Here is a 23411-nt window from a genome sequence, read left to right as displayed (position 1 = left end):
CTATCGAATTTTTAGCAATAAGCGAAGACCCAGGATCCATTTGTGAGATTCTTCCTTAACAGCGCCAAGCGTCAACCTTCAAATTCTCAGCAATGGCGAGGAAGCGAAGCAAAAGAACCACGACCACCTTCGTCTTCTGCGGCCTCCTCTCTATTATAGCCTTCTGTGCCTTCGTCCCTGTCTTTGCTCCTCTCCCTTCTCTCTCCTCTCACTCCAACCACCACTCTCAGCACAAGAAAGTAAAGTCTCTTTCTCTCTTGCTGTTTCGTATTGGTATTGTCTTTGCAAATGGAATTCTATTGTGATCTTGTTTTTTTTTTTTTTTTGTTCAATTCAAAGGAAATGCTTGAGTTTGAAGGTGAACAAGTGTGCTTGATTGATGAGAAAGTATAGGAAATTGAAGGAATTTAAATCTTGCTTGCTAATAATTTGTGTTTTAAATGTGATTTTGGGTTGTATTATTTCTGGGTTTTGACTTCTGGGAGCTTGATTCATTCGAATAAATATTTGCACCTGGCTCGGGAGGTGTGCTTGAAATGAAAAGAACTTTTGGATAATAATGTGGGAGTCAAGAAAGGAGAATGTCACTAATTTTTTTGGATAAATATTTGGCTCAACCTTGTTAAATTTTCATAAATTGGAAATCAAAACTGTCTTAGAGTCTAAATTTACTTATTTTGCTAATTTTATTTTTTATTCAGCTAACAACCTGATTCTTAGTCAAATATCCGAGCTTGATGATTTTCAGTTAAATCTTGACAATACTCTGCCTGCAGTTTTTCTGAGTAATTGGATGACATGGTCCTTTAAGTTTCATGATGGACTTATAGCTGATTTTCATTCTAACTTCACTCGATAGTTGTATTGATTTTGCATTTATTCTCTTGATTTTGGAAGAGGCTGAGTTTAAGTAGGGTGGTATTTTTTATTTGCTTGTCATCAGGTTACCACTGGAAAGTTTGGGATTGCCAATGACATGTTTTGGAAAGATGGAAAGCCATTCCAGATTATTGGTGGTGACTTGCATTATTTTCGGGTTCTTCCAGAGGTGTCCTTATAGAAAACCTGTCAGCAATTAGCACTGTATAATTTTATTTGTGTGTAACGTATCTATGCATCTGTTATTTTAGCTTGTAATAAGAACACGAGATTTATAACTCGACCAAAGTCAACTTATCGTTTTCTGGACTAATGGGGTTCAGATGATGATCTGTTGGAAAAAAAATAATAATTTAATAGGTTATGACAGAGGAAATTGGACTCTAGTGAGCTTCTGTAAAATCTTTTTTTTTTTTTTTGTAACTGCATTCATTCATTCAAAAGAAATTACAACAAAGACTAAAAACAGAAAACAAATACAAGCTTAACTGAAAAACTTCTGTAAAATCTTTCACTTGACATTGTAACTGTACATATCCAATGTTCACCATGCTGGAAAAACCCATGGAGCTCCTCCAGTTTAGATACGTCAAATTTTTTCCTTAATATACTATATTGAATTACAAAGCTTTGTAATTAGTTTTTGTCTCATGGAATGTCTTTGTTGAACACAATAATTTTATCTGTTCAAGTAAACTCTTTCTTGTTGTGAGGTGGTGTTTGTCTTTTATCATTGCAGTACTGGGAAGATAGACTATTAAGAGCAAAGGCTTTGGGCTTGAATACCATCCAAACTTATGTTCCTTGGAATTTGCATGAACCAAAACCTGGAAAGCTTGTTTTTGAGGGGATTGCAGATATAGTATCATTTCTCAAACTCTGCCACAAACTAGGTTTTGTTGTTATGCTTCGGGCTGGGCCTTATATATGTGCAGGTCAGCCATAATTGTCAGATCTAGGAGCTTTATAATTTTGTTTTGGGCTTTGTGAAATTACGGCACACAGCTAGGTTACTAGGTATATGTGTTTGAACTTAATTTCTGATATGTGTCTTCAACTCAGTGCATACTGAAGATGGATAATTGTTTTATGTGCTCCACATGGTGCATTGTTATCTGATTGCTTAATGTTTTTTTTTATGTAGAAATAATACTTCAAAACATATAAGTTTAGGCTGTATTATTCTTCGTGACGCTGTGAGAATTCCCTGAAAATAAGATTTTGTTTGAGGTTATTTAATTATGATAGGAATATAATATATTAATTCTTTTCAGGAAAAGGATTTTAATTTATTTTCTCAGTAAACAAACAAAACCCTGGTAATTTCCTGCAGTCATAGTTCATATACTTCTTTGAGGTCCCTTTGAATTGCTTACTACATGATGATACCTTTTTCTTCTTCAGTCCCTGATCTTCATATGTGATAAAATTTGTGATTTGCAAACGTGTTGTTTCTTACTTGGTGAACATTTTCCTGTAACTCATGGCTGGTTGGTTCATGGAAAAGGTGACATGATTTGTGTTTCTTGTCTCACAATTGCTTAACAAAATGTCCCCACTTAGCCAAGGTATTATAATTTTGCTAGCATCTCTTTTTCAATTCCTCATGGATGATTTTTAGAGGCATAAAATTTGTTTGTTTGGAGGTGCTCTTATTCTATCCATCAGTTCTTCCAAAAGCAATTTTTGTCTTATTACCATTGCAAATCCCCATTACTGTATCAGAAAGATGATTTTTGGTGATCATTTTATCTTCTCTTGTTGTTGTTGTCCAAAAGTACGACGAGATGATATGTTCTTGACATGTCAATTACCATTGAGAATTTCTTTTTGTTTCAGAGTGGGATTTGGGTGGCTTCCCTGCCTGGTTACTTGCGATAAACCCAGCTGTCAGACCAAGATCATCGGATCCTAATTTCCTCCGCCTAGTATGTGTTTTTACTGCATTGTTGTTATATAAGTTACAAATATCATCACAATCAACGATTTTTATTTGGTTAGAAGATAACAAGTTCTGATAAACCTGGAGAAAAACCTGTGAGTAAATGTTCAGGTTTACCTTCTCATTTGCTTTCTTTAGGTAGCTAAGAAAGGAAAGTGGTGACCTTTTGCCTTTCACATTGTATTTTTAAATCTTTTATTGATTTTCTTGTTTTGCTCTTCAGATTACGGAAGATTGAAAATTTAATCTTTGAAGATTTTCATTGCTCTCCATACGATAGATCTTACTTAAATGATGGAAAAACATTGAAGCAATTTTCTTTTCAGTATATTCTTTTTTCAAGTTAACTATGCTTCGTAAATCTGTGGCGCATCGAAAAGAATTGGATTGCAAGGTGTTGTGTAACATCATTGGCCCGCAAGGGTTATTACAATATATATAAATTTTTTTGATAAGTAATGCAATTTCATTAAAAAAAAAAAAAAAAAAACAACAAAAAGAAGCAACCCTTTTACACATGAAGTATATAAGAGAACCTCCTAATTAGGAGAAACAAAATGAACAAAAGTTCAAAAAATCAGAAAAACTAGACAAAAGCAAGCTATGATGTGCTTGCTTCAAAGCTTTGTGCATTCTTATTTCTCCAAATACACATTAAATACAACAATGTCAACCTCCACACTTCCAAAGTGTTACCATGCCCCACTTGACCTCCCCAATTTACCAACAACTCTTTCACCCTTCGAGGCATAACCCATTCAACACCAAATAGATTGAAAGGGGACTTCCATAAATCTCTAGTTACTTCACAATAAAGAAGAATGTCAATGGACTCCCCACTCTTTTTATACATACAACACTACTCCACCACTATAACATTGGAAGGTGGGGAAGGTGGTTTTTTTCCTTAAAACCATTTATCAATAAAAATAAAATTTCCTCATAGTAAATAATATTTCTAAAAACTTACAACCATCTCTAAACTTTCATAAATTTGAAGAATTATCTTCCACTTGTTACTCTGCGGCCTTGCATACAATTACGTCACGCATGTTGGGGTTGTGTGTAATCCCAAAGGACCCCTTCTCAAGCCATGGTCATGAGTTGAGTCTATCTTGGTCACTTGATTAACTCTAGGTGCACTCAATTTGGCAAATCTCTAGTGATTGACCAGACATAGTGGTTGCATTCCATCCTAGACCCGATACTGTGCTATCTCTTATCTCTTAGGCTGAATGTCTTAAAACATTGCTTACTTCAAACACATGCTACTGTCTCTTCTTAAAAATTTCATTCCTTCTTATACTTTGATAGCATGTGTAAAAATACTTCATGTCTTACCTTAAAAAATCTCTTCTTCTTAGAGAATTCTTAAATTTAGTTCTTTATAACACATTATCTCGTGTAATTGAAGATTTAATTTTGGAATAAATAACATTTCAAATATGTTGTAACATCATTGAATAGAAATAAAACATGTAAAACTATATTTGGCAGTATATGGTTGTGGAGATATGTGCATGAGAGAGGGGCATGGTGGAGAGGTGTTGTGGATTCTAAATTTGGTAGTTCTTGGGGTGGGTGGTGTTTTTTCGACCCCCCTAGGGCATATGGGGTGGGGTTGTGGAAGAATTTTAGAAGGGGTTAGAGGATGTTTTCTAGTCATACAAGATCTGAGATGGGCGATAGCTCTAAGATCAAATTCTGGGATGATGTGTGGTGTGGGGAGATGGGCCTTAAGGAAGCTTTTCTAGATTTATATAGTATTGGTTGTGTGAAGGATGCTTTTATCACAGTTCATTTGGATCTTTCTAGTGGTTTCCTTTTGTGGAATATAAGCTTTATTAGAGTGGCTCATGTTTAAGAGGCCGATGTGTTGGCTTCATTCTTCGATTTGTTATGTTCCTATAGAGTGAGACGGGAATGGAAAGACAAGCTTAGGTGGGCCTCTATAACAAAGGGATATTCAATGTTAGCTTCTTTTATAGGGTTCTTGCATGTAATGATGGTATTCATTTTTCCTTAGAAGAGTATTTGGCGAACCAAGATTCCTTTGAGAGTGGTTTTTTTCGCTTCGTCGGAGGCCCCAGGAGAAATCCGTACCATGGACAACATTAGGAAGAGGCATAACATTGTGGTCGATAGGTGCTGTATGTGCAAGAGAGATGGGGAGTCCGTGGGCTATCTTCTTCTCTATTGTGAGGTTGCTTGTGCCTTATGAAATACTTTCTTTAGTTGCTTTGGGCTGTCCTGGGTTATGTTTAGCCAGGTTGTTTGGTTTGTTTGCTTGCTCGTGGACGAGTGGTAAATCTCAAAGCATTGTCGCGTGGAAGATGGTGCCCTCTTAGCTTTTATGGTGCTTTTGGAGGAAAAGAAACAATCGATCCGTGGACTATCTTCTTCTCTGTTGTGAGGTTGCTTGCGCCTTATGGAATGCTTTCTTTAGTTGCTTTGGGCTGTCCTAGGTTATGTTTAGCCGGGTTGTTTAGTTTGTTTGCTTGCTCGTGGATGAGTGGTAGATCTCAAAGCACTGTCGTGTGGAAGATGGTGCCTTCTTAGGTTTTATGGTGCTTTTGGAGGAAAAAAAACAATCGATATTTCGACCGAGAGAGGACGTTGGAGGAGCTTAAGTTCTTTTTTTTTTGTTCTCTTTATACTTGGGCACTGCATTTTTAGCTCATTTGATGGTTAGTTTTAATGGGTTGTTTTTTTCTCTTCTCTCCTTCAAGATAAGCATTTCTCTTCTCATATATACTTCTTGTGTATCTGGGTTGCGCTTTACGCTTTTAATGATATTTCAATTACTTATAAAAAAAAAAAAAAAATTTAGATAATTCAAAGAGACACTAGTTCAATCATTTTTCAGTAATAAAGTCATAGTAAAGCAAAGTAAATCAAAAGGTTTTGCATTGGAATGCAAGAATGTGGCTTTTTCTTTCTATTTTTCGCTAGAGTAAGCAACAACAAAATTTTTGAGAATGGAAAAAAGGGGTGGCCGGCCAATAAAGGGGATTCTTAAATGGGAGAATTAGGGTTATGTTAAGTCAGGGTTTAATTTTCAATTTGGCTAAAAGCGGATTTTAGGGAAATTTTGGTTTTAAGAGATTGTTTCTAAGTTTACCGATTTTTTTTTTTTTTTTTTTTTTTTTTTTTTAAATTTGAGAAACATGAGGTGGCCGGCCATTTTTGTGTCAAACTCTCAATTTGGAGAGTTTCCATAGGGGTGGTCGGCCATGCAAGGTAGGATGGACTTTCCAATTTTTGGGTTCTCAGAAAGGCAAGTTAGATTTTGTTTTATGGAATAAATTATTTTGTCTATTTTCAAAATTAGAAACCCCTTTTCTTTTGTTTTTTTTTTTCAAATAATTCAAGAAAAATCCCAAGGGTTACTCGCCCTGTGAGGATTCGAACTCCTCCTCGTGTCACACCAACCCTCAACCATTAAACGACATGTTAGTTTGAAGAGTAATGTTATTTAGTAAATTCTGATACGACTGCTATACTATAATGATGTGGCAGTGAAAATCAATATTTAGATCAACAAGAGTTTGTAAAAAGAAAAAATCAAATAGTTGATATTTACTGTTCCATCATCATAGTTGTATGACAGTCGGAAGAGTCTACTAAACATCATTCTCATATTTTGAAACAATTATGGAAAATAAAATGTTTAGGGCGTACGGGTTTCTAAGTTATGATCCATTACTTAATCTAATATAGAAACAAATAGATGGCCTACACACTCTAAGCCCATGACATTAATAAAAATAGGGGGTGTTACATGTTATGTGTAATCTTGTGTGCTATCATAGGAATATTGCTTTATAAGGCCTTCCGGAAGATCCTAAAATGTTTGGGTTCATAATGAGGCTCTCTTCCAGAAAGCTGCTTAGAGAGATTATTGTTGTTATTATGAGAATCCATACATTGAAAGTGCTTGTATGAAATTTCTTTTCAAAATGAAAATGAAGTCAATCCTTCTAGCTGATTTAATACTGTTTTGTAGTTTCTGCAGGATTACAATGATTGTTATTTTGACTGATTTTGAATTGTAAATCTAATGTTTGTATCTTTCGATTTTTTTTTTTTTTTTCCACTATTTATATCTTTTGTGAACTGTTTAAGGTTGAAAGATGGTGGGAAATTCTACTTCCAAAGGTAGCTCCTCTTCTTTATGCAAATGGAGGTCCCATTATAATGGTTCAGGTATGTAGATTTGTTACTCTCTGACTAGAACTTTTTTTTTGACGATTTAACTTATAAAGGATGTAAATAATTTCATATAACACAAGAGGAGTTAAATTTCATAAAGGATGTAGATAATTATAACACAATAAGAGTTTAAGTTCCTATTTGCAAAAACTGAACACCAGCTTGCTAAAGATGGAAGGTGGTCCTTTTCAAGTCGTGAGCTGTGTAAAATAAGTTCAAACCACGGGTGTACTCATGTATGTATGGAAAAAATAATAAGGCGTATAATTGAACAATTCGATTCATTTCAAAATAAGATTTTCATTAATATGCAGCAAGATTACCAAAAAAAAAAGAGAGAAAGCACAATTGAGAATGCTCTTGATAAGATGCAGTTATTTTTCCTTCCATTACCTTGAAACATGGTTTGGTGGATCATGAGTAGCTTCTCTTCTGCCAACATTTAGTAGCCTCTTTCAATTATATGACCAAAGGGAACACCATAAAGATGGAATAGAAGAACTTACAAATATCTACGTCGATAATTGGGTTAAAAGGAAGGACACTTCCTCGTATTATCTTTAACCAATATAAAATCTCAAAAAATGAGTGCATTGTATACAATGGCATTACTTTTCTATGTGCTTCTTCTGAGGATCCAGAATACAAAATATGTGAACATAATCTTAAAGGTTTCTTGATGATTGTTCAAATTTGTAAAGTTGTTTAATTTTTTTGAACTTTTAGATTTCAATGTTGGCAAAATTCCACTATAGTGTAATGTCTTTTGACAGATTGAAAATGAATATGGTTCATACGGAAATGACAAAGCTTATCTTCATCACCTTGTCACTTTGGCCCGTGGTCACCTTGGGGATGATATAATTTTGTAAGAGGTTCTGTCTTCAGACTGATCTTATTGGTTCTATATAGAAAGTATATCAATGTTAATCTCATAAATTTATGTATGTATATATGAAGTTTCATTCTTTCCTTTACTTGATTTATTTATGGTACCTTCCATATACATACATACATACATACATACATACATACATATGTGTGTGTGTGGAAGTATGTATATATGTATACTAATGCATTTATTTTAATACTGTTGGCCAATATATTTACAAAGGTGTTCAGACTAATGTTTCAGGTATACTATATTCCGTCGTCGATTTCTTCTTTGATCATTTATCCTTTCTTGTTTTAATCTTAATGGATTTCAGGTATACTACAGATGGAGGTTCTAGGGAAGCTCTTGAGAAAGGAACAATTCGTGGAGATTCTGTCTTTTCAGGTAAAGTTCAATATCAACATATACTTAGTTTTCTAAGTAACAAAGCTGTCTCCTATTTTTCTTTATTGTTTTTAGTTGTTTAATTATTCAACTATTAATACATTCTTAACTATTATGTTGTGTGTATGTTGTTTCTGTTTGTGTGTGTGTGTGTTTATACATTCATCATCTATGTACTTTGCTCATAACCTAATCTTTATCTCTGGTACATAGCTGTTGACTTCGGCACTGGTGATGAGCCCTGGCCAATATTTGAGTTACAAAAGGAGTTCAATGCCCCCGGAAAGTCACCACCACTTTCAGCGTAAGTGTGTTGCCAATAATTATTTTATATTGGTCCGTGGTTCAATTCTTATCATGCTGGTTGCTTCAGGGAGTTTTACACAGGCTGGCTTACACATTGGGGAGAGCAGATTGCTGAGACTGGTGCTGATTTTACTGCGACTGCCCTGGAAAAGATTTTGGAACGAAATGGTTCTGCTGTGCTTTATGTATGCTCTCAAATTCCAACAATTGTTGCTATTAAGTGATCACTTTTGTGGTAGTACTTTAATCTAGGCTTTCTAATTTCCAGATGGTGCATGGTGGTACAAACTTTGGATTCTATAATGGAGCGAATACTGGTGGGGATGAATCTGATTACAAGCCTGACCTCACATCCTATGATTATGTGAGGAAAATATCTTGTCTGTTTTGACTTCTATGTTGAATTCCTGGTGTGCACCAAACTAATGCTTCTTTTCCCAGGATGCACCGATCAGGGAATCGGGTGATGTGGACAATGCAAAATTCAAAGGTTTGATATTTAGTAATTTTCCGATTGGAGCCAGCATAAATCCACTTGTTTTTTTGTTGTTGAAAGTAATATCATGGAAAAAAAAGTTATGAAATTTCTACTGCTTTCAGCACTTCGGAGGGTTATAAAGCAACACAGTGCAGCATCTCTTCCTTCAGTTCCTTCCAATAATGAAAAGACAGGATATGGACAAATTCACTTACAGAAAAAAGAACTTTTTTTCGATATACTTAATAGGACAGATTCCATTGAAGTGGTTGAATCTAAAAACCCACTTCCAATGGAGTCTGTAGGCCAGGTGGGTGAGAATCATATCCTGTAGCTTATAAATTCCTTTGGATACAGCTTCTCCATAAAGATCCAGAACTGCTGAATGCTATAAGTTGATGAACTTGAATGATCTTTGTGTTCAGATGTTTGGTTTTTTGTTATATGTATCTGAATATGCTGCAAAGGACGATGGAAGCATTCTATTCATAGCAAAGGTGCAGCCTTCCCTTAATTTAAACTTAAGCTGACTAATTTGATGCTTGATTTGTTGCTATTGAATCAGACTATTAGACATTTCTTTCTATTATCTGATAAAAGCTCATTGCTGCATCTTAGAAATTGGAATCTAAGTTCATAAAAAATTTTTACTTCTTAACTGCAGGTGCATGACAGAGCTCAAGTTTTCATATCATGCTCTTCTGAAGTTAATGGTGGAAGACCAATATTTGTTGGTATAATTGAGAGATGGTCAAATCGAACACTTGGCCTTCCTAAAACTAAATGTCTCTCCACCATCAGTTTATATGTTTTGGTACCTAACAACCCCATTTTAGTTGTTACTACTATTTATTTATTTTTATTTGTCATTTTAGTTGTTACTATTTTTTTTTAATTAGTCATTTTAGTTGTTCTATTATAATGATCAAACAATTTGTCTTAGGGTTTTAAGCTGATTATATGAGGACATTTGTGTATTTACTGGCTTGGAAGAATTACTAAAGCCAATGCTATATAAGAGCGTTAAAATTCAACAAATTCTTTTGCTACTATTTTAGTGCTCGGGGCTTCTAAGCAATATACCGACATACATATCTCTCTATCCATATAAGTGCATATATATGCGTGCACACAACATGAATTGTTATGATTTGATGCTATGCATTTATTTATTTTGTTTTAAACTTTTTCTATTCTTGTAGGTTGAAAATATGGGTCGTGTGAATTATGGTCAGTACATATTTGACAAGAAGGTAAAGTAACTTGTAAAATAGAAAGTTGTATTTTTCATTTTTTTTAAATATGATTTCCAAGTCATAAAGTTATTAGTTTCATTTGAGTCCTAATAATCCAAAGTTTTTTTTATATGCTTTTGATTGTGAATATAAGAATTCGAGTCATGTCCAAAAGAGTGCAATTCTAGAGAACTTCCTTGAGTGAATTATAATTCTTCTTACTCAATTGGTCAAAGTCATCTATGTTAAAAACACTCCTAATTAGTTCATTTATAATTAAGTTCATTTATTGTGTCACACAGAAGGCAAATCCTACGGAGCCTTGGTTGTATCTAGGCATCGTGGTTCTACGTATAAATTTGTTTTTGATAAATAATCGAAATATCATTAAAAGTGTAAAGCGCCTCATATACACAGAAAATATATAAGAGAAGCCACCCAGGAATTAAAGGCAAAAAGAACAAGAAAATCATGATAACTAAGTACTAAAGGAGAACATAAGCGTCCTCATGTACACATGAAGTATACAAGAGAAGCTATCTAGGAATTAGGGTCAAAAAGAACAAGAACATGAGCGCCATATGTTACTATTTAGGGAAATAAAAACATCATTCTAGAGGAAAAGACAGCTGGTGCAATATTCTAGAAAAAAGGACACTTAATTTGGATACCTATTATTAAACAAGGAGTTTCTACATCTAGTAAACGTCACATACAACTAATTAAGAATTCAGTGATGTAAGGTAAATATACACTTGACTAAGTCTCTGTTAAGGTAATTCTTTCTTTTTCGTCCTAGCTGATATTTCAATACTGCACTCCACCCCCACCCCCCCTTCTCTTGACATCCTTAAAAGAGAGTGCTTCCTACTATAACAGATAATATTGAACTAGTCTTTTTTTTTTTTTTCAGGGTATTTTATCTTCTGTTTATCTAAATGGGAGAATTCTGCAACAATGGAAAATGCTCTCAATTCCTTTGAACAACCTGAATGAGATCCCAAAAAGCAATCCCATCATTCAGGTTGCATATTCTGATTTCATAAAAAATTCAGCCCTCAGAAAAGCCAAAGGTAAGTCTAGTCTGCTATCAGAAAATCAAGAATTACGCACCATTCTACTCATTGCATTATTTTCTTTTGTAATCATCCCTGGTCATTTTTTGTTTGGTCAAGCAAAACTCCAATCCATTTCCAGTCATGCACGAGTTAGTGAGGTTATGAATAATGATGGAGAGAAGACAATTAATAAATAGCCACTGATATTCCATATGCAGAGAATGTTCTGAAAGAGCCAGCATTTTATGCCGGCCATTTCTCTATTGACAAAGTAGACCATGTTAAAGACACATTCTTATCATTCCGCGGTTGGGGTAAAGGGATTGCATTTGTCAATGAATTTAATATAGGAAGATACTGGCCGGTAAACTTCCATTTCCCTATATTACGTAGTTCCTTTTTGTGGCCTTGTTGCTTGGTTTGATATTATGTTTCTAGTTGGTGTATACATTTTCTTTGAGAATAGATATGTGGTACTTTTTGCAGATGAAGGGACCACAATGCAACCTTTATGTTCCTGCTCCAGTTCTTAAGCAGGGGGAAAATGTTGTGGTAGGAGATGTCAGAAGTTATATTTTTCACCTATTATTTCTAACTTATTGATGTTTGCTATGTGATTGTTTTTCTGTTAAATCATTTAGAGTTGAAGTAATTTTCCATGTCAAGGTCTGGAAATTAAGTTGGATGTCTGGCATTCAATAATATATATATATATATATGAAAGAAAGATGCCCCTCAATTGCTCCGAAAAATATGTTGTAACTCGTATTATCTCCCTCTTTCAATGTTTTTGTAAACAGGTTGTACTTGAGTTAGAATCTCCAGACCCCAATCTTGCGATACACTCAGTTAATCAGCCAGACTTCACATGCGGACGCGGATCAAGTAAATCAAATATGCATCAGCTGCATCACGTCATGTGATACAGAACGCCCTGGTCCTTGCTTGAAACATGGAAAAGATAGAGCTTGATTGTTGACCTTCAAATTAAGAACTCTGGACCTCCTGAAGATCTCTCCTATGTTTGGTTGTCTCTATAGCAGAGAAGGATATATCACTTTTTGTATCCTCAAAAGGACATACATAAGTGTGAAGGAGAAAATAATCAGATCAAGAAGTAGCCATGGGCACAGAGTCTGGGGGAATCTGCCTTGACCGTCAATTGCTGTCTTTAGCTTTGTGGTTTGCTTTGTGTTCCCTTTCTTTGGTTGTAATATCCTTCAAACCGACGAAAATACTAAATATACACCAGACTAGTGCCCTTTTTGAGTGTATTTTTTTTTTTTTTTTTCAAGTCTTTTGAGTGTAAATTAACTGCAGTGTAACATTTAAGATTTTAATAAATAGGCGTCCTTTTGGAATGATTCCACATTTCGTCGGATCCAACTTGAAAATTATTATTTAACTAGCATGCAATGCAGTGCCACGTGTCAACATTTGATTGGTCAACATGAATTTTCGTTTAGTCAACTAAAGGTCAACTAACAGAATGACTAATTTTGTCTATTATTAAAACCACAGGGATTTCCTGTGATAAAAATCAAACTCTGGGAAAAAAATAAAGTAATGAAACCCCATGGGGGTATTTAGTATTTAACCATAAAATTAACAAAATTATTAACATCAAAAAGGGAAGAAAATGAAACTATATAAACTCAGATTGAGTCTTTCTAAACTTAAATCCATTTAGAAAACTATTTAGTTTGATCGCTCAATTCATATGCTCTGCATTAGCATGTAAACAACACTATTAGAGGGTCATCATAAGCTCAACACATTAGTACAATTTGTTCAGTTTAAATCAATGGTATCCCTTATTTCAAATGGTTTGTACATCAGCTTCCCGTAATGTTACAATTCAAAAAATTTCAAATACAGCTCAGTTGTTGAGTGTAAATGAACAAGGCCATTTCTTTTATTTCAGATGGTTTATACATAGTCTTAAAATCAAGGTTACTATACAAAAACTTCAAATATAGCCAATTTACTCCCCAAACACTCACTGGGAATGCGGCTGTACTACATCCCCAGGTTATTTCTAAGGCCGCTTGGAAGCATCCTTTGGTTCCTGTTTTGCTGAGACGGCTGCAGTTGCTGCTGCGGTCATGGCAGCTGCTGCTGCGCCTATCTTTACACCACCAGCAGCCTTCATTACACCAGCTATTTTTGCAAATGCCGCTACCCCCCCTACAAGTAAAGCCCTTAGTGCAACCGTCGGTTTTACGGCCATATGTTTGCTACCTGCAATATCCAACACCATTAGACTTGAATTGTTGTACATTCACACCAAACTACGTATAGATGGTAGGCCAGATTACATTACAGGGGCATTTTTTTTTTTTTTTTCTTTTCTTTTTTGGTCTGAAAAAGAAGCTTCTTAGTAACAAAATATTTTTACTTAAGTACCTCAATTGCTAAGGCCATAGACAATTTGAATATCATATACCTAGGCCTAGGAGGTCCCAAAAATAAAACGGGAATTGTCATGGTCATCCTCGAATATATGTTAGAATGAAACAGGCCTGAGACCTTGGATCTTATTATGCTAACAAATAATCAGACCTAAAGATCTAAGTTATAGAGACCTGATGGTCATCATAGGTCTTCAAAACAGGCAGCATTCAAGGTTTTTACAGGAGGTTCAAGTTAAAGGCAAAAATATTTAAGCTGGTGTCACCTTTCTCTTGCTGTCTTCTTATTGATGCATTGAAGCAAATGATATTCTCTCCAACAAACCTAGGTACATTCCGTTTTCAGAAGGAAAGCTATGTAGGTCATAGAACTATCAAAAGGTGAATTTGGAATGGGCTTGACCTCCAACTCCACTTCAACACCCCTTTTACATGCAACCAAATCAACCTAAATGGTATATTCCTGTACAGTTATAGTAAATTTCACTCTTTAGCCAAACTGATTTAACTTACTGGACCTAATGTTGGAATGCAATATCAAATCCAAGGGCCTCATGCAACTAAATGCAGCCTTGATGTTCAGCCATTCTATTGATTAAATTTGAAAATTCAAAAACAACCACATCCATTTGTGTCAAAAAGTTCACATCCCACATTATCAAAATGCCCTTTTAGATTAGTCTACATACGCCTTTATATATACCATCCCATACTACCACCCCATTATGAAGCCTCCATATTTAGGTTCCTGAAAAACCACAAAATCTCTTCCTGCTAAATCTGATGGCATCTCATCAGTGGTTAATTCAGAAGGCTATGCTGTTGACCGTCAAAAGTGGTTAAGAACCCCTTCTCCTCCCAGTTCTGATCTTTCAACTTATACATTCCTGCATTATAATCATAACTGGAGAATAACTTATTACCTCTAATTCTGCATTATAGTTATAACTGGAGAATGGCATCAGGTACACCATGGCAATCAGCTGGGAATCATGCACAGGAGAACCTAATGACCCATGATAACAGATACCAACAAACCAAACCCATGATAACAGATACCAACAAACCAAACCCATGATAACTTCATGTCTCTTTTTACCCTCCCGGGTGTTGCCAACCGCATAGAGAAGTTTTAACGGCACTTTTTGTGGGCTGGTATTGGTGAAGAGTTCAAATTCCATTTTGTTAGCTAGTCTAAGGTGTTTCTCAATCTCTGAAGGAGGTTTGGGGGCTCATAATTTACTTTTGTTCAACCGAGCTCTTTTGGAGAAGTGGCTTTGGCTTTATGTTCATGAGAGAAAGGCCTTATGGAAGGTGGTTGTGGATTCTAAATATGGTAGCGTGTGGGGTGGATGGAGTTCTAATAAGGTTCATGGGTCGTTTGGGGTGGGGCTTTGGAAGAATATTAGGAGGGGTTGATAAGAGTTTTCTAGTCATACTAGATTTGAGGTTGAGGTGGCTCCAAAATTATATTTTGGCATGATGTGTGGTGTGGGGATAAGGCCCTCAAGGCAGCTTTTCCAAACTTGTTTAGTTTGGTCTGTTGTAAAGATGCTTCAGTGGCAGATCTTTTGGAGGTTTCTAGTGACTCTCTTTAGTAGAATATTAACTTTCTTAGAGTGGCTTACGACTAGGAGGTGGATTCCTTTACCTCGTTCTTCAGTTTGTTGTATTGTTTCAGATTGAGGCAAGCTGGCGAAGACAAGCTTTGTTGGGTATCTTCTAAGAGAGGGATGTTTGAAGTCAAATCTTACTAAAATGTCCTTGTTCCTAACATTAGTACTCATTTCCCTTGGAGGAGTATTTAGCAGAATAAGACTCCTATGAAAGTGGTCTTCTTTGCTTGGTTAACTGTCCTAGAGAAGATTCAAACCATGGATAATCTTAGAAAGTGGCATGTCATTGTTGTTAATTGGTGTTATGTGTGTAAGAAGAGTGGGGAGTCAGTAAACCACCTTTTACTCCATTGTGAGATGGCTAGTGCCCTTGGGAATACCGTCTTCAACATAGTAGGATTGGCTTGGGTCATGCCTATCAAGTGGTAGACCTCTTCGCTTGCTAGAAAAGGTATTTTGGTAGGTTTCAAAATGCTGCTATATGGAAGATGGTTCAATCTTGCCTTATGTGGTGCCTTTGGGGGGAAAGAAATGAAGAAATGATCGGAGTTTTGAGGACCGTGAACGAACGGTGATGAAATTAAAGGCTTTTTTCTTGAAGACACTTTTCCATTCAATGACTGTATTGTCTTAGACTTAAATTTTTTCTAGCTTTCAGTTTTTCTTGATCTTCTTTCTTCTTCTAAATAGGTGTTTCTCTTGAATCCTAGCCTTTTGCGCTTTTTAATAAATTGTGTTTACTTATATAAAAACGAAAAAAGTTTTGAGCCTCCTACTTCGGTATCTAAACATTTGAAAGAAAATTTTGATTATTCAAACCCCAAGCAAACAATTGAATTCATAGGCTCTCGGCCGCGCTCAACACTATATCGAAACATGCATAAGTTTGTGCTATTCACTTCCATCAACAATTGCTAGATTAATCTTCTATTACAACTAATAAACCCAAAATAAATTATGGAATTAAGCGCGGAAAAAGTATCTGGCGCGGGCTACAATTAGCCGATATTCTATTGCTCACTATAACATGTCCCAAAAAATATGCTATTTTCTTATTTGTTTCTCTCTTAGCTACAAATTAGCTGATTATTACAAAATCAACAAAACCTATATCATATTTCACTTCATATCTCAGGTTTCATTCATCCACAATGAAATTCAAGCACAAAATTTGGCAACCCAACAACACATGCAAGAAAAGCAAAATGTAAGAGAGCGAAGAGCGAACCTGGATTCCAAAGAGGTCGATATCCCTTCGAAAAGTTGAAGCTTTTGGAGAGAGAGAGAGAGAGAGAGAATTTCCAAGGTTTCACAGCTTTTCCTCGTACCTCGGAGCTAGAAATAAGGTCTGTGACTGTTCAAGCACTGGGCTCTATAGCTTGTCGTCGTTGAGGGGAAAACGAAAACGACGACGTTCAATCAGACGGCTCAAGTCCTCGAGGTTACAGTGGATCCAATCCAACGGTGGTGTGCAATCTGGCAACAAACACATGTATTTTAACGAGACAATGCAGTAAAAAGATCATTTTTAACCCATATAAGCTTTAGGCGACAAGAGGTCACAAGCCTAATCGGTGGGTGGAGCAGCCGGCCCGATATATTTTGAAGCCTCAAGCGAAAAGTTTAAGTGGGTCATGTTAAAAAAAAAAAAAAAAGAGTTAATGTGGGTTTTTTTTTTTAATATTTAAATATTAATTAAATAATATTTATTTTAATATTAATTATATTTTGAGAAATGCTAGAATCTAATAAAATCTCCACATTTTACCCGTCAAAATCCTAGGTGATAAAGTATCATTTGCTATCAATTTGGACCATGTGCCCTTTTACATCAACTTGATTATTTACATTTTTCCATTTAGGATTTTGATGGGCAAAATATGAAGATTTTATTAGATTCTAACATATCTCGGGCCAAAAATTGTCTTTTTATTGGACTATAATTTTGCCACTTATACTTTTATAAGCGAGAAATATGAAGTTTTTATAAGATAGTAGCGTGTCTCTCTCTCAAATTTAATCCTACATTCACTTTTTTGCCACGTCAGTCGTTATAAAATCAAGCTCACTTTTTTGCAACGACATCGTTTACAGGAATCGGTAGTCAACAGTGCAGCGGAGCGCCGTACCTCCCGACCTTCTTGAGACCCCTCTTTTCATCTCTGGAGGGCGTCCGCGTAGGTTAGCAGGGACCCATCAGACTCTGATTATCGTACGCCGGCGAGCGACGAAGAAGGAGAGATGGACCATTACTCAGGAGGAGGCTGGTCTATGATTCCGCCCGTTGCGACCCACAGTAACACCTCTACACCCTCAAATCAAGACCACCTCTACCTGACTCACCAACAACAACAATTTCAACTCCAACAACAACAACAACAACAATTTCAACAACAACGTCTGCTTCAACAACAACAACAACAGCCGCAGCAGCAGCAACAGCAACAGCACCATCAGCATCAATCACTGGCCTCTCACTTCCACCTCTTACATGTACCCAATCAAAACCCTAATAATATATATGTATATGCATATGTAATGTATCAATTTTTTTGTTTAATGTTGGTTTCAGATGGTGGAGAATTTAGCGGACGTGATTGAGCATGGAACTAGGGATCAACAATCAGATGCATTGGTATGATTTTTATTTTTTATTTTTGTAAGTTTTCTGATAATATCCAATATACCACTTTTTTATTGTTTGGTTTAATTTTGGGGTTTTATTTATTTATTTATTTATTTTTATTTTCTTATAAGGTAAGTGATTTGAACACCCACTTTGAGAAGTGCCAGCATCTGTTAAATTCGATATCGGGTTCAATTAACACCAAGGCTATGGTAATTGCTAACTCCTCCTAATTCCTTTGTTAAGCTATATCTTTTATTATTATTATTATTATTTTTTTAATGTGAATATCCAACTTTCAATTAGCCGGGTGTTCGTGCACTTTAGATGTTATGGCTGTTCTAGAGCATACAAACTCGTTGTTTGGAAATTTGGGATACCATAGTTGAACCATATTGGGTTAAATATAGTTAAGTAATGTCCTTGTTCATAATGATGTGTTTCTAAATCAGATTCACAATCAAATAATGTAGAATTCTTGCATTTTCATATGAATATACAAGGATGGCCTTGTTTCATAATCATTTTGTGCATAAAGGTTCCCATAAAGGTCGTCTAATGGCTTGTGCTTTCTGGATTGTTGACTTTCTTTTGTATGATTCTGGGAATTTTTGGGTATTGTTTTGTAGCAACTCAAATAAAGCATTAGTCACATTTACATTATTATTGCAAAATGACCCGTCAAGTAACAATTGGAACTCGATAGAATCACTTACAAAGGCCACTCTCAACTAGTAAGGGATCAATGTAGGACTTAGCACCCATGAATATCTTTATAATTCATTCACTTAATGTGAGCAATCCACCTAACTAATGTGGGAGTAACTTTTGAGGTGTCACAATTTCTCTCACTCAAATCCCTGACGTACTTGTCAAGGCCCACCCCATGCAATGCCTCAACGCCACATGGTATTACTATCATGGGAAAAACCATGATTTTTTGTGTGGGGGTCCAAACCTACGTAAATAAATAAATACATAGATACATATAATCCCTCTGTGCGTGTGTCCGTGTAAAATAAAAGTAGACAAGTCTTACACTTAATTTCATAATAAATCATACGTTATAACTGTATATAAAAGTTACATGTCTATAAAATTATCTTCATTGCTTGGTTCAGTTATACTCCTTTCTTATCAAAAAAAAAAAATTATCTTCATTGCTTATCAAAAAAAAAAAAAAAATCATCTTTAGACATAACTTCGCTTTGGAATACAAAATTTTTCTAGTTTTTTTACATGTATAACTATAGAAAGGTAAATCATCTAGCCATCTAGGCGGGTTGAAAAAGTCATCATTGTTGAGGCCATGGTATAAAAAATAATACTTTTTTTATAGGAATTTTAAAACTTTTTGGGGTTGCCAAAAACCCTCCAATCACTAAGGTAGTTCCACCCTTGGTTACTAAGTTACTCTGATATCATTCATCAAAAAAAAAAACTAGGTTACTATGATATCATTTATAGCGACTTAGGAGAAGTGCTAGCTATATCAACGCTATCACTTTAAAAGGACTAGAGTTACAATTCTTAGAATCACTTATAAAGGCCAGTCTCACCTATTAAGGAACTAATATGGGACTCACAACCTATTAGCACCTTTATAATCCATCTACTCAATGTAGGCAATCCACCCACCCAATGTAGAACTAACTTTTTAGAGTGTCACATGTTTGCAGACAGTTGAGGGTCAGAAGCGGAAGTTGGAGGAAAGTGAGCAGTTGTTGAATCAGCGGAGGTTTGTATTGCCTGTATTTGAAATTTGTTGCATTAAGCTGCTCAACATGTGTCTGTTTTTTCATTACCAGGGATCTAATTGGGAAGTACAGAAGTTCTGTTGAAGAGCTTATCAAGTCCGAGCCATAGCTGCCTCTCACCCTTCTGATAGTGGTAAGTGATGAACTACGTTTTGTTTAATAGACATGTAACTTGCCTATTCTATTTCTTGGGACTGGAACTCTTTGTTGAGTCTGTAAGAAATGACAAGACTTCATGATTGGATTGGGAAAGGATGTTGAGTGCACAGATAAACTACATTTTAAGAGTAAAATTACAGAGGGAAGGAACCTCTAGAGCTTGCTCAAATAATTCTAATAATGAAGTTGTTGGTTATCGTTCTGCTCAAAGTGAAGTATTATTATCATGCTCATTGATGCAGAATGCATGTTGGCCATTGTAAATGCTTCATCCTTTCCAGCTTTTTCTCCGCCTTAGTTCATGTTTGCTTGAGTATCACGGGATGGATCTTACTCCAGTGTGAAGCTCTAATGTTTCAAATCCCTAGCTTTGTGCTGAAGTCTGAGAAGCATTTCTTTCTTTTTATTTGTTTGGTCTCCTTATTGTAGAATTCGCTCTCTAGATTTTTCAGCTAAAATTGTTTTCATTATATTTTAAATAAATAGTTTTCAGGCATAAATGTTTTCCAAATTCTTTGAATTCTGAAGCAGATATGTCTTACTTGTTTGTTTGTTTATTTATTTGTGTATTTGAGTTTACCCTTAACTACTCGGAAACTGACAGTCTCTCCAAAATGGCTGACTGCTAGTTTAAAAGCTTGCAGATAAATGACTTTTTGAGGGATTTCATGGACATCGTTAAGGTTCGAATCTGGTCTCTTTCAGTACCCTCTTTATGTTTACCCAAACATGCTACAAGCTCTTGATATGCTAATTTCATCTTCTTTTACACGGGTACTAAAATTTTGTGATGAGTGATTAAAAAGAGTTAAGGAGTACACCAGGGTGTCATTTTATCTTGGTGATCATTCCTGTGATAACTTTCATCTTAGTGGTTTCTGTTATCTCCAATTAGTCTATCAGACCTGCAACTACTAGACTAATCCAATTTTGGTTATTCATCCAAATTAATTTAGTGGTTGTTAGCGTGTAAATTAGTGCAGTACATTTCCTGTGAGATGCATCTGCTCTATAATATAGTGAAGAAGCTTTCAATCGTGTTATCCAATATATTATTCAGGAAATGCTATTATTACTTTCATGTAGAACCAGAAGAGTTCCACTGACGTAGGCTTGCAATCAGTTATCCACTATCACTATGCTCTGCCATGTTTGGAACACCGAGGCCTCTATACCTTTATCACAATGATAACTGATCAGAATGGCCACTGGTCATGTTTCATTTGCTTGCAAACTGTTGCTTAAGATACTGGGTAGGGTTTCTTGTGATTAGACCTCAGATGCACAAGAGCAACATTACCTGTCTGTTCTTGCCAAGGAGTGGACCTTTTCTGCTGAATGTTGTCAACCAGCCTTGTTGGAGCATTTTGTTGACAGACTCCTTCAGTTACATTATACCCTTTAGATTTTGCTAGATTTTTCAGGTAGAAAATATGGTTAGCGTTGTCATGTTTCTGAGGGATGTTTCTTGGATATACTCGTTTCTGATTTGACATCATATATATTGTTTCTCCACCTCTCTTCGATCTTATGTGTGAATGATCAAGTCTGACTAAATTGAAGTGGCTTTTGATAATCTTTTTGGCTTCTTGATTTCAGGTCTAGTTTCTGTCGGAGCATTCTCTCGAGTCTTAATGAAAGCCCGGGATTTGTTTGGTTTATGTAGTTCTATGTATAAAGTATTGTAATTGTTTTCGCTTATATATTGAGCATGTAGGACAATCCCCATGAAATAAACTCATTCCCTAATCCAGTTTTAATGGGATTGTTTGGCGCCTTAGAAAGATTCTCCCCTATTTCTACAGTTTATTCTGTCGATCATGTTTGCCAGAGAATATGCATCATACTAGGGCATGGAGAATTACAGAGGTCTCTGTTGGGATGAAGGCTCATTCTCTCACTCATTTGGAACAAGGATAAGAGCACTTTCTCGCTAGTTTGGCAGAATAATTTTTCCTGATGACAGACTTTTTCTAGTGACACCAAATCTCCAATATTATAATATTATTAGAGAAGAGTAATCTTATTTTGCAATTTCTTTACAACAGTGGGGACCTCCAAGGTTTCAACTATATAAGTCGCATCACAGCTCTGACACCTGATGAGTCAAATCTTATGAAGGTTTAAATTGTGATAATCTATTTTGAGTAATGCTTTCCACTGCACTCTCGTCCGACTTCCACATCAATTATTGGATTAGTCTTTATTAAATAAATAAATAAATCAAAGGGTGATAAATACTGCAAATTAAATCATTGAGATCCAAGTAGGATGAGGGTGTAGTATATAAATTTTTTTATGCTCTTATAAACATATATCTACGCTTTTATGTTCTTAAAACACAAGAGTTTTGTGTTTTAGTTAGATCGAGATGAGTAAGAGAGCCAAATTGGAATTGGAATTGGAAACAAAAGCAAGGTAGATAGGAGATGCACTCATGCACACCAAAGCCATAAAGTATCCAAGGAGCAATGAATGCCTTCTTCCAAATAAATTCTCTCAATTTCTTTTTTTTTTCTTCTCTCAACAACAAAATTCTTGAATTAACCACCGAATGCTCTCCTTGCTGGTGCCACTCCAGTAGTTCTCTCATTATTTTGCAAGTAACCAGACATCCAGTCTGGTTGTACAAAAATTATTTTTAGGGAAAAGTTCACATAACCTTCTCAAACTATCATTTAATTGACAATATCCTCCCAAACTTTCAATTATGACAATGTCTCTCCCAAACGGATTTGGCTTCTATGCAGTAGTTTAAAACTGCACTGTTTGGTGCAGTTTTGAACCGAGAATAATTGTGGCCCCCACCCACTTAATAGGGTTTTTTTTAAAAAAAAGAATAAACAAATCATTAAGAATTAAATATTATAAAACAACTAATAATTACTAAACAAAAACTATTAAACAATTAAAACAAAAAAAGTAAGGCAAATAAAAAAACCAAAGGGATGATTGGAGCCACCTCGCATGGCCAGTCTGGGGGTGGGAAAACCACCCCTTGGCCATTGGGATGGTCCGGCCACCCCAAAAGATAGAATCAATAAAGAATAAAAAAATAATATTTAAATGTTATAGATAAATAAATAAAAATAAAATAAAAGTTAATTCTCTGCCAAATTGACACTTGACAAAGTTACACAACTTCATCGCCTTTCGTGATGGCTATGCTCACAAAGGGCTTTCTTTGAGGAATCTTTCTGAGCAAATTTACTATTTTTGTCGCTTCGAGTTAATTCTTTGCTTTCTTTTGTTAGATCGATCAAGATTGTTGTTTCTGCTTTCTTTTCTTATTGAATAAATGGCTTTTATATTTTATAATATTTATAGTGATTTTGATTCAGTGGTAGATTAATTGCTTGTCACTTGAATTTTATATCTCTAGGATGGGTTCGACCTAAATGTGAATATAGGTATCAAGAGTCCACATTTTTCTTCATTTGGTGTATGATGGCG

The 23411-nt window shown here is 35.4% G+C and overlaps 2 protein-coding genes across 8 annotated transcripts; both read left to right on the top strand.

The window, feature by feature from the left end:
* On the top strand, window positions 1–12758 carry LOC132186570 (beta-galactosidase 17). 3 transcript variants are annotated; one of them, XM_059600550.1, is made up of 19 exons: window positions 1–239; window positions 944–1048; window positions 1619–1814; window positions 2719–2807; window positions 6947–7027; window positions 7807–7901; window positions 8242–8312; window positions 8526–8616; window positions 8686–8803; window positions 8887–8982; window positions 9060–9108; window positions 9219–9406; window positions 9522–9593; window positions 9761–9910; window positions 10299–10349; window positions 11245–11404; window positions 11608–11753; window positions 11876–11941; window positions 12190–12758. In XM_059600550.1, the coding sequence occupies exons 1-19, from the start codon at window positions 93–95 to the stop codon at window positions 12310–12312; spliced, it is 2094 nt and encodes a 697-aa protein (XP_059456533.1). In that variant the 5' UTR covers window positions 1–92; the 3' UTR covers window positions 12313–12758. The 3 variants fall into 3 exon arrangements, with proteins under 3 accessions (XP_059456533.1, XP_059456534.1, XP_059456535.1); XM_059600551.1 differs by lacking the exon at window positions 11608–11753 and having other exon boundaries at window positions 12190–12279; XM_059600552.1 differs by lacking the exons at window positions 11608–11753; window positions 11876–11941 and having other exon boundaries at window positions 12190–12283.
* Window positions 12759–17515: 4757 nt separating this feature from the next.
* Window positions 17516–21762, top strand: LOC132187371 (mediator of RNA polymerase II transcription subunit 9). Of its 5 annotated transcripts, none has more exons than XR_009440826.1 (7): window positions 17516–17909; window positions 17989–18051; window positions 18174–18254; window positions 19722–19780; window positions 19851–19932; window positions 20603–20641; window positions 21558–21762. XR_009440826.1 is itself a non-coding variant. In XM_059601665.1 (6 exons), the coding sequence occupies exons 1-5, from the start codon at window positions 17658–17660 to the stop codon at window positions 19906–19908; spliced, it is 513 nt and encodes a 170-aa protein (XP_059457648.1). In that variant the 5' UTR covers window positions 17516–17657; the 3' UTR covers window positions 19909–19932; window positions 21558–21762. The 5 variants fall into 5 exon arrangements, 1 of the variants encoding a protein (XP_059457648.1); XR_009440827.1 differs by having other exon boundaries at window positions 20596–20641; XR_009440824.1 differs by having other exon boundaries at window positions 20588–20641.
* Window positions 21763–23411: the final 1649 nt, after the last annotated feature.

The sequence above is a fragment of the Corylus avellana genome, chromosome ca7 (genome assembly GCF_901000735.1).
Source record: "Corylus avellana chromosome ca7, CavTom2PMs-1.0".
NCBI lineage: Eukaryota > Viridiplantae > Streptophyta > Magnoliopsida > Fagales > Betulaceae > Corylus > Corylus avellana.
The sequence above is the reverse complement of the archived record's forward strand: the minus strand, read 5'-3'. Positions and strand labels throughout refer to the sequence as shown.